The sequence below is a fragment of the Dermochelys coriacea genome, chromosome 5 (assembly GCF_009764565.3).
Source record: "Dermochelys coriacea isolate rDerCor1 chromosome 5, rDerCor1.pri.v4, whole genome shotgun sequence".
In the NCBI taxonomy this organism is placed as follows: domain Eukaryota; kingdom Metazoa; phylum Chordata; order Testudines; family Dermochelyidae; genus Dermochelys; species Dermochelys coriacea.
The window spans coordinates 79,182,039-79,194,112 of NC_050072.1; the positions used below are offsets into that span (position 1 = coordinate 79,182,039).

At 41.1% G+C, this 12,074-nt stretch overlaps 1 protein-coding gene across 1 annotated transcript; it reads right to left on the reverse strand.

Moving 5' to 3' along the window:
- Positions 1-627: 627 nt before the first annotated feature.
- Positions 628-11,736, reverse strand: PPIC (peptidylprolyl isomerase C). The gene is made up of 5 exons (XM_038403247.2): positions 11,417-11,736; positions 7,652-7,765; positions 6,729-6,822; positions 4,290-4,474; positions 628-1,777 (listed from the first exon to the last, which is right to left on the reverse strand). The coding sequence occupies exons 1-5, from the start codon at positions 11,564-11,566 to the stop codon at positions 1,652-1,654; spliced, it is 669 nt and encodes a 222-aa protein (XP_038259175.1). The 5' UTR covers positions 11,567-11,736; the 3' UTR covers positions 628-1,651.
- Positions 11,737-12,074: the final 338 nt, after the last annotated feature.

A 12,074-nucleotide genomic window follows, 5' to 3' on the forward strand; every position in this document is an offset into this window, starting at 1 on the left:
TCCTCTGGAATGGTGATTGGAAGCATACAAATGTTTAGAATAGCTGGCACATAAATACCTTGCAACGCTGGCTACAAAAGTGTCATGTGAACGTCTGTTCTTATTTACAGTGTCACCTGAAAGTGAGAAATGGGAAGCATTATCTCCTGTAAATGTAAACAAGCTTGTTTGTCTTAGCAATTGGCTGAACAAGAAATAGGACTCAGTGGACTTGTAGGCTCTAAAGTTTTACAGTTTTATTTTTGAGTGCATTTATGTTAAAAAAAAAAAAAAAAAAAAAACCTCTACATTTGTAAGTTGCACTTCACAAAGAGATTGCAATAATGTACTTGTATGATATGAATTGAAAAATACTATGTCTTTTGTTTATCTTTTTTATGGTGAAAATATTTGTAACCAAAAATAAATATAAAGTGTGCACTGTACACTTTGTTGTAATTGAAATATATTTGAAAAAGAAAATATCCAAAAATATTTAAATAAATGGTATTCTATTATTGTTTAACAGTGTGATTAAAACTGCTATTAATCACAATTTTGTTAATCTTGCGATTAATCACAATTTTTTAATTGTTTGACAGTGTTATTTAAAACAGATTGTGAAAGTTAAGGAAAAAACAATTTACCTCATATTACAAAAAAGTTTAATATTGCATGCATACATATATAGCTCATCAAAAATTCCATATAACAATCTTTAATTGAGCTTTTGTACATACCTTGTTTAAAAACTATCAGATTTGTTTTGTCTGCTAGCAATAGCTGAGAAGGGTTACAAAAATCCAAGTCTAAAGTGCGGTCTCTTTAGCTTTTAGCAAACCTTTCAGTTGAAAACTTTGGTTTTCTTCTGGTCTGCATGGCATGGATTGCTGTGCACATAAAATCTCTCATGCATTAAGAGAAGGATCCTTTTAAAAATGTGTTACTATAACCACAGTTTATTTATACAAAGTTATCTGCTGTGTCTTGGCTAAATCTTGTATTTAATATACCTTTTATCTGGAAAAGGGAACAACTTGATCCTGCACTTTCAGGAGATGGACTTGAACTGGTAAGCCACTTCCATCTCTAGTATAGTGACCTTATCTCTAGAAAAACTGCACCAATGTGTATTTAGTAGAGCCACTTGACAATTTTCACCCAGAATTATTTTATTTAAAATGGCTTTTTCAAAAAATTTTGAAAAAATTTATCATTGAAATCGAAATCTGCTTTTCACAAAATTTTGCCTGATTTTACTAAAATTCTTACAGAAATCATTTTGAAAATTTGTTTCATATATACTGAAAACCAGGTCTTTAATAATTTCAATGAAAATGCCAGTAACAAATGTGGAAAATTTCATGACAAAACAGAAAATGAAACCATTTTCCAACACTGCTAAATGAAAATAATTTTTTGTGATTTTCGATCAGCTCTAGGTTTTAGTGAGATGTCCATTATATTTAAAAAGTGTTGGTTCCCTGAAGTTTCAACATAAATACATAGATGCTTTGCACATCTTACAAGTGCTGAGTTTACCACATTGTTTGCTGATAGCATTGAGCATTTATATAGAAGTAGTCACGGGACAATCTATATCTGCACCCGAATTTTATCCCCAAAAGAAAAAGCCATTATATTTTCTCTTCCAGGGTAGCTGTTAAGTTCATCAATCCTCTACTTCAACTACAAATGGTTCTTTTACAGCTATTTTGCCACTGTTCACGATCACACAGTCTTGAAGAGGGCGGTCATGTTCATCTGTCTGCTGAAGTTCTACGGCATGCACCACAGACTATTAAAACAAAACACTTACATTTAGTAAAGAAAACAAGGTTTGCTAATCTCCAACACAAGGCAAAAGACTAAGTGACCTTAATGTAAAAATAAATTTTCTACAGCTTTTGTACTTGGATCTTTTCCTGCTCAGTTCCCACTACTCCTGAGGGCATTCTGTACCAAAAATGAAAGATTCTGCAAATGTTATTTGTCAAATAAATGTGGAAGCTCCAGGGTGGCATTGGGGAGCACTGGCCACATAGAGGTGGGAGATCTCCATGCAGCTCCCCACCCCGGCACATAGACTCAGTGATGAGGCTGCACCTGAGCCTGCCCCACAAACACCCCAGGGCCCTGTTCCTCTGTGCCAGGTGTGAGCAGGCAGATTCAGCAAGGCAGGATCCAAATATGGAGGGGCTTAGTGGGCAGGGATCTAGGTATGGGTTAAGAGGGTTCTGTGGGGCAATCTGGGTACGGGTGGCTCAGTGGGGGATCCGGCTGCACAAAGCCTTGGGGGGGGGGGTTTCTGGGTGCAACAGTAATGGGACTCTGCAATGGGATCCAGGTGAAGGTGGTTGGGGTTCAGCAGAGGAGGGAGGGTCTGCAAGTGGGGCACATAGAGCTTGGCAGGGGATCTTGGTGTGGGGGCCCAGATGCTGGGGGAGTGTGATGGAGATCCAGGTGAAGCTGGTTGGGGCTCATTGGGGTGGTCCAGGTGCAGGGGGTCTGGGGATTGAGGGGGTCTGGATGCACAAAGGTTGGGCAATGGAAGAGCAGCTCCCTGTACAGCGATCCTTCTTCCTGCAGCTGAAGAGCAATAGGTGCAGGAAGCACGGAGGGAGAGTTTGCAGAGCTTTGTATAGTTAGGGGAGAAATCTGGGGGTAGGTCTGACACAGACCTGGCTGCCATATAGGGGAAGAGGAAGTCCTGTCCTCCCCAGCCCAGCCAGGATTAGCAGCTGAGGCTGGCCCAGGGTAGGAGCTAGCAGCTGGGTCTTTCCCAGTCCCTCCCCCTACCCCACTGTGATTTACCTCTCTGCCAGCAGTCCTGGGCACCTGAAACATACTGCTGGGGAAGATCTCATGCCTGTTTTTGTGACTTCCCCATCAGAAAGTTATTTTTCTGCAGAGAAGTAAAGAAATCTGCAGGGACATAAATTCTGCACATGCACAGTGCTGCAGAATTCCCCCAGGACTAGTTCCCACATAAGCTAAGCCAGGCTGCCTGCTTAGATAACAACCCACCATCTAGTGAGAAGCCTGAACTCAAATGTTATGTCCCCTGGTATCAAAGGTGGACCATTCTTAGAAAAAAAACAACATCTAATGTCATAGCAAAGGAGGAACTGAAAATATCTTTACCAGCCGATCAAGCACACACAATTCTATCCATGATCTATCATCAGTAAATGAATCCTAGTATCATGAAGACTGCATAGTAATTTTCTTCTCATCAGAAACCCTACTTGTGTTTGAGATAAGTAAGAAAGGATTTATACAGAGTATGAAAGGAGTTATATGATTACTCCAAAGTATTGAGCGAGTGTCATGACATCCACTCAGGTGGGTAGGGGGGAAAACACAAGCCTGAGACCAAGCACATACTTAAAATAGTGTTTTGAAGGACAGAATATAGCTAGGATTATCAATCATCTGGTCTGAGATGTTTTTGCCAGTTAACGAAGTTCTGATTTAAAATTTACTCTGAATCCTCCAGAAAAGTTTCAACTGCTATTATGGCTCTTAAAAGATTTGATCAAATGAAGTCTTAGTGCTTTCTATAGAAAATATCTATAGAATAGGTTCTACATCAGTCTACTTCAAAACAGAAATGAGGAGAGTGGGAAAACAAAGTGTTAGGGTAAACTCAAATAGCAGTAAGTGAAGTCAGGTATAGGGTGATACAGCAGTGCTGTATACAGTAATTAGGCATTTTGTGGTTTTTCACAGTAATCAAGTGTCAATGAAATATTCTGTAACTGTGTACTTAATATTCTGATGTTAGTACATATCTGAATAAATTTATTTTCATTCTAAGATTCATCCTTATTATAGCAGACATCACCATTGAGAATATTACCCATTTTTACAAAACTGGGGTGTTAGCTTGAGGAACCAGTAAATTCATTATTAAATGGATAGCAAGATTAGTAGAAGAGGAACATGAACTCAGATACCACTTTCCAGTTTAGGACATCCAAAGGTCTACGAGTTCCAAACACTGTCTAATAGCACTAACTACCTGCCACCAGCCTCTAAAGGAGTCAGTCAGAAGCAGGCTAGTCGCGTGCATCAGGAAATATGAAGGTCAAAGTGACTACTTAGTTTCAAATTTCTGCAATGAACATTTGCTTTTTCATAGGACATTTCAAAGTTAAGTGCTTTACATTTCTCTGCCTTGTATACATTATAGATAATAGAGACCAAACTCTGCTGTCAACTATAATGGTATAAATCAGATTTACATTGTTGCAACAGCCAAATTTGGTCAGATCTATCTACTTTGATACTATATTTTTTAAACCTACCATTCCATCAATGACTTTGCCAAATACTACATGTTTTCCATCCAACCAGGAAGGTTTTGTTACAGTGATGAAGAACTGAGAACCATTGGTATCTGGACCAGAATTAGCCATGCTGACCCATCCAATTCCATAGTGCTTGAGTTTAAAGTTCTCATCAGGAAACCTCTCTCCATAGATACTTGTTCCTGTGACACAAAACAAAAGCAGGTTTAGAAATGTACCAGCAGCAAGATAATTAAAGCCATAGAATTAAATTTCCCTTTGGTTCAGAAAGCAGGAAAAACAGTAAAATTTTTAGTAATTAAGATTCAGATGTTGGGTAATCCCAGCTCCTTCACACACCACAGTAAAGGTGTTCTGATCCAAAACACTTCATATGTACAAAGAAGTATCTTTGAAAAACATACCAGTAGACGTGGAACAATGCTATTTGTTTAGTGACAACTGTGTGCTCGGCCCACTACAATGAATTTTAAACAAGATAATAAGGGCTAGTGAAAAAAATTAGCCATGTCTTGTGACATTTTTAACATGTAACTTTATAACTGAACCACTTTTTTTAAACAATGAGTCCATTAGGCTAACCCAAATTTAGTTACCATCCATGGGAATTTATTTAATTACAAAAAGACTGCACTGTTTTAGAAAACAGAGAATTTAGAGGGGAAAAAAATAATTGGTGTAGGTTTAAACTCCACTGTTATGAGAAAAGAAAGCTACATGGATCAGCATGGATCGTCTCTTACTCTGTATATACAGTGCCTAGCACAATAGGATCTCATTCAGAGCTGGCCTCTCTAGACACTACTATAATAAACATGATTAATGGTAATACAGTGAGAAAGTAGACAGTGCTCACTGCGTTGCTAGATTGTGTCTTTGGTGTTCTAATCTTTGGTACTTTCCCTTTCCCCAAATCTGTTCTAGTGGGGAATCACTAGCACTGTTATATAGACAACTCAAACGGGTAGTACTTGGAAGGAGCAGGCAGGCAGGCGAGAAAGTACAGACAATAGAAGAGGAAAATCTAGAAGAAAGAATGCATCCTTCACAAGGGAGACTGCCCTTTATCAGTTAAGTGCTAGCTCCAGAAAAAGCCTGTTCCTGTTGATTGAACTATGTGAATAGCCAGATCATCTGCTGGAAAAAAAAAAAATAAGAAAAAAAAACCCACACACAATCTCCTACATTTCATCCTTCATTGGTATGAGATGGTCCCCACGTAGACACATTTCAGAAACGAATCCAAGTAACTAAAGGCGATCACAGTGACCTGGGCATGAAGCTTTTGATAAACTAAGTAACAGCAGGAAGATGTATGACCATTCTGGTACATTTATTTTAAATGGTTAAAGCAATTCTCACCCTCAACATTTTCAATCTTCTGCTCAAGAATGTGATTGGCACAAACAACTTTACTCAATTACAGGAAGAAAAGGATGACTTGGGTACCAATGGGTTAGGATAGAAATTGGCATAAGATGCTGAAAATGCAGAATTTAGTTCCATGCCTCACCTTTTGCAGTCCTTAAGGAACTTCTCCCCTAGGAGACTGAGAAGGATGGGAAGTTTACCTTCCACTGGAGCACTGAGCAAGGATCAGTTTTTGGAATTAGATGATCTACATGATCAACTGCATATAGCTGTACAGAAACTTGCAGTGCTGACTTTGCACTTGCCTACCAGCATGCTGTACTGTAGGTCAAGTCCAGGATATGAACAAAATTATCAGAAGTTTTCTCCAAAGACTCCAAAAGATTCCCCAAGCAGCCTGTACAGCAAAGTGGCAGCATTACTACAGGCCCCAAGGAGACGGAAGTATGGAGGCAGGAGTGTAGGCTGCATTCAAACATTCAAGTGGCAAACCTGCTGTATAGTAACCTCATCCTCATGTGAATACAGCCCTTATTACGGCTTTTGCACCTTATCTCCCTGTAGATAATACTGCCTTTGTTCAGAGCCATTTAACTGTTTTCCTCAGAAAGTAGTTAAAAAGAAAATACTTATGCGGGAGGTGGGAACAAGAGCAACCCCTTGCCCCACCACATACACAAATATCATGGATCTCATATATTTGCATTTGCATAAGAATCCTTTTCAAAATCTATACTATTCTCCTAAGCCAGTTGGAGCAGGCCACCACTGTTTTAAAAAAATATTCTCAGCACATACCTTTTTAAGATCTATCACCGCAGAAAACTGGTCATATTTCAGTTGATATTATGAAGCTTTAATTGTACATAACATCTGGCAACTGAAGTTTTCGTAGCTAATATCCCATGACCCCTCAGACCAGATCAGTTGTTCTAAAGACTTCTGGATCTACAATGTCTTTGGCATCCATTTTAACTCAATTAAATGTTTTGTTCATTCTTTCACTGTGCTGAACTTGCATGTAAAGCTATTAGGAGGAGAGTTGTAGGATAATAAGCATGTTACCTCCAGTTCCATCTCCAACTGTGAAGTCTCCACCTTGAATCATGAAATCTTTGATCACACGATGAAATTTACTTCCTTTGTACCCATATCCTTTCTAAGAAAAGCAATAAAGCTCCAAATGAGTATATATGCATTTTTATGCAGGAGATTTATCTATGGCAGATGGAAAGAGTAAATCAATCTGAATGTTAGGGTTTCACAGATTATAAACAAAATAACGTGAAAATTGCAAGAAAAGACTTTGAAATAGGCTACTACCACCGCTTTCCAAAACCATAGCAAGACACAAAAATACATGAAACAAAATAATGTAGGATGTGGGTGAGTGCTGCTCATATTATGCTGTGATACCACAGAATCAGGGACGGAAGAAGCATACTATTTACATGATATAATGCATCCGATGAAGGGAGCTGTAGCTCACGAAAGCTTATGCTCAAATAAATTTGTTAGTCTCTAAGGTGCCACAAGTACTCCTTTTCTTTTTTGCGAATACAGACTAACACAGCTGCTACTCTGAAACCTATTTACATGATAGTGACAGCAAGCTACAAAATTCTTCCTAATTCAAGAGATCCTTATTTGCTATTTGAATGATTATACCTCCCAAATTTACTAGTCCCAACTACAATCTAGGGATGGATTAACTTCATAGTTTAAGGACCAAGATCTGCAGAGACCTATCTAATGGCCTGCACAATGAAATTTTGAGAACAAAGCTGTGAAAGGAGTTTGGGATTACAGGTAGGAGAGATGGGCCCATAAGATGATTCTCTTACATTAGTATCCCTAGAAGGAAAAATTTGTGGACAATTAATGTGGAAAGTTCACAACTGAAATGTCATTTTGTAAAGCTGTACTTTTTCACCTTTTATTCTCTACCCAAAATTGTACACTGTGTAAAAGAAAGGAAACAAACATACTTCCCCAGTTGCCAGTGCAATGAAGTTCTCAACAGTCTTTGGGACAACTTTTCCAAACAAGCCAATTACAATTCTGCCAACATCTTTCTCGCCAATCTTCATATCAAAGAACACCTGGATATTTAAGAAGAAAACAAAATTATACAAATATGATAAAAACAGACTATACTTTATAAGTGTTAAAGCAAATGGTCTTTGGATGGTATTATGTGAACGGAGTTTTAAACAGCATTTTAAGAATGACTTTTAAGAAAAACCTCTTAAAGCCACTTTATTCACAAATTATACAGAAGAATGTGCTAAACTTTGTGAATACCAGTTCTGGAGTTTCATTCATCACTTTAAAATGCTCAGACAGAAAGCTACATAAAGTTACAATACCAATCCTGTAGATATGTTTCCAAGAGCTTTTTTCACAGGTGCCAATACCGAAATGTATATGGAGATATAACCACAGTTTGCTGGTAAAGATATGCTCACTTTTAGCATTCATGAATACCAAGGTAGGGGGAAAGTTTTAAACAACCAGTGCTGCTATTCCAGATATGTGGACAACAACGGGGAATTACAATGTAGGGATTCTCAAAAGCCAGTTTTCCATCCACTTGCAGGTAAGCATACCCACTTACACTAAAGCTGACACTATTTAAATCACTGAAAGCAATTGGTCATCTAGACAAAAGTGACCACAATGTAGTTTATTTGGCTAATTAACGGTGAGAATTATTTTCCATTAGAAGCCAGTTGCCTTGCTAAAACACAAGTTTAGAAGTCTGCCTAGAGAAATAAACATGTTGACTTGAGAAGTTGGACATCTCACTTCAGAGAATCTGCAGCATAAGAATGTTTCTATAAAAATCACTTGAAGACGGCTAATGGGTTAGAGTATTTTAATGTAGTTCAGAATCTATTAATTTTATTTGAATAAGCAGATATTCTAAAGGAATTAAAAATAGGAATAACTGTCAGAAAGTGAGCTATCTGAGTTCACAAAAATCTAAATAAAGACTTGCACCTGCTAAGAAAATTCTGTCCTCTTCGCCCCTCCCCCGTCCACATTTGCGTGTCATATTGTGATATGGTGTGAGCTGTAGCTCACGAAAGCTTATGCTCAAATAAATTTGTTAGTCTCTAAGGTGCCACAAGTACTCCTTTTCTTTTTGCGAATACAGATTAACATGGCTGCTACTCTGAAACAAAAAGTTATTTGGCCAACAATTTAGCTTGGTAGTGACATTAAATGAGTATGGTCTCTTTCCCATGTGAATAGGTCTTTCATTCTCTCTTACTAGCTGTTTCTGTTATATCTCTTGACCTTACATGGGCTTTTGAATATGAAGACTGACTATGATTACAGAGATGTCCAAAGAGTGGGGGGGGGACGACTTTGGTCCACCTAGTCCATTTTTTTGCCACTTGGCATGAACACCCTAGTTTCTGGATGTATTCAGAATCATTATTCAATACTAGTTAGAGAGCAGATTTTCAGAACTGTACCAATGAAAACTGGGTGCGTTTGCACGCTTTTCTGAATCTGGCCCTATGACAAATTTAAGAAAAGGGTGGATTTTTTTTATCTCCTGTTCCAATGACTGCCTTCAATTATCTATTCCACATTTGTTTCTGATCATCATGGAGTAGAAATGCTGTCTACCCTTCAGCTCCTACAGAATTTTTTTTTTTTAAAGGAAGCACAAATGTATCATACAATGAAGTACACCAGTTCCAACAGGTGTGAGCATCCTGAGACATCCACATGGCTTGCTATATTCATCTGGTTGTCAGATAGCTCCACTTACCTTCCATCCTACACATGTCTAAAGCAGATTATTTTCTGTTTATGAGGAGGATCTGCAGAACTGATGCAGAGTTCATTGACTGCCTACTGCTTTTAAAGCAACAACAGAGGCCTACTAAATTAAGATAAATGTTCTCTTAATTTATACCAGAATGTCAGTGTTTTACTACATTTTACATTTGATTCATATCTGGCTAATCTCATAGTACCTTCTTTTCAAGTTTTGGCAAGTAGGGGTAAGAATAGAACCACCCACTCTAACAGAACACAACGGAGAGATGGCAAAGCAGTAAACTGATCCAACTTCTCATACTGCAAGATTTAAAAAACTGAGCCCTGGAGGGAGAAGGCAGGGAAGGACTGAGCTCTGACTCACAGATTAAAACACTAGTCAAGTCACTGTAAATGCTAGAAAACAGGTCCAAATAGTACTTCAATGAAGAGTAAAGCATGAATACAAATAAGTATTGTAAAGTTATTTATAAAATGAATATTATGAAGAGCAGAATATGTTTAGCTAATGACAGTTTGAATGGTGCAGGTAGCTGCTAAAAGAGGATATTCTGGGACTCGTTCGCTAGTTATTACAAACACATATAATGGAAATATTAAAATATTCTTAAAGAACTGCAGCTGTGTCAGATATCTAAAGGTACCTGGCTTTTCCTCCCATTCCCCATAACAAGCTGAGATGAGGTTGTACCAGTGCAACCTCATGCATTTCATTCCACTTGCATAATATTTCCACGAAAGGCCAACCATTTGGTAGGAGTCAACGTTTATATGGATAATTAAACCATCCATTAAATAAGATACAAAGTAAAATAAACTATAGCTATAACCCTCCATGGTTCAAATCATAGGCTAACCACCAACTGATTGGAGCTAGGAAAAAGATTCTCCAAGAAGAAAATTATTCTATAATTTTCCATTGCAGAGCTTCTTGCATCTTCCACTGAAGTTCCTGACAATGCTTGAGACAGCATACTGGCCTAGAGGATTTCTGGACTGATCTGATCCAGAAATTCCCTGTGTTTTCCTGGCTCCACCGAAGCAACAAGAGATACCAGGCACTAGTACTAACTCCTGTGTCAATTTTGCCTGTTCATTGCATGTACAAACACATATTCACAGCAGGGATCTTGCTAACGTTGCACTCTTACAGTGCTTTACATTAGAAGGGCTCCTGGGAGCAGATCCCAAATGCAAGTTACCATAGCTTTGTTGTCTTCAATGGACTCCCACTGACTTCAGGGTACCCCATGAAAATTTACTCTCTGTTCCACCCAGTGCGATGTACTCCCATAGAAATAAGACATCAAAAAGGTCATTTAATCCTTAACAACAATATGTAGCATTCATCTATAAGGTTTTATAAACATCAAATAATAGATTGATTAATATTCACAACAGCCCGCATGAAACCGGTAAGTATCATTATCCCCAGTTTATAGACTAGGGAAACAGACATGAGCTGGCTATATGGTGAGGAGGCCTTAGACAGAACTTCGGAGTCCCTAGATCCCACCCCTGAGCTCAGCTCATACAGGCGCTAGAGCATGGACACGGTGCACGATCTTAGCACGAATAACCGCGACTAAGCACGATCATTCCCTACTTTTCTCCCAACTTTCTTAATCGACAAGAGTGGGCTGGACCCCTCTCTCGGCTGTGGAGCTGTGACAGGCTGCAGGAAGTTAGCACTGGGGCTACAACCCCCCATCAGATCCAGCTGTTGCTCCGCCCGAGTTACAGGTTAAAGCACAGAACAGCTGGGAGCCCCAGCTTGGGGCGGAGGGGGCACCGGAGCCTGAGCTAGATGCACAGCAGAAGACGGGTTTACACTGAGCCAAGGGTCAGCGGGGCAACTCCCCCGTTGCCCACCCCACGGGTAGGGGTTAATGGGGGGGGGCGGCGCTGGAGAGGGGTCAGCAACTGGCAGGACTCTGCCGCTGGGCTGGAGTCACCTTGGCCGTCACGGTGGGCCCCCTCTTCTTAAAGCCCCCAGCCCGCAGCGGCCGCGCCAAGACGCAGAGGCAGAACAGGGCCCAGAGAAGGGGCGGCCGGAGCCCGGGGCGGCGCGGAGCCTGCAGCGACCAGGCGGCGGAGCGGCCCATCTCCTGCTGCTGCTGCTGCTGCTGCGCCGGGACCGCAGGGGTGGGACGCGTCTAGGGGCGCCTGCGCCCGGCTCCCGGGCCGGCTCCTCCCGCTGACCCCGTGGCGGGGGGCGGGGAAGGCCGGGCCCACGTGCGCCGGGCAGCGAGCGAGGCAAAGCGGCAGGCGCGCGGCCAGAGCGCGCCGGGCGGGCTGGGCTGGGCCCTCCCCTCCCCTGTGTTTTGCCCAGCAGCACCCACAGCCCTGGGGCTCCAGGTGCTGCCTTGTGAGAGGAGGAGCCCGCGGTGCTCGCCCAGCCCTGTCGGTGCGGGAGTCCCTGGCCCCGCTGTGCGGCGAGGAGCCCAGGGGCCCCGCCACGCTGGTGAGGCGGAGCCCGCGTGCCCGGGTAGGGGAGGCCGGCTCCTGCACTGGCCCCTGCCCGCTTAGGCTGAGCAGCGACGCCGCGGTCTGCCCCGGAGACTGGAAGCCGCGGCTAGGTGCCAAACTGGGCTCTTAGCTGCAGAGGCTCTG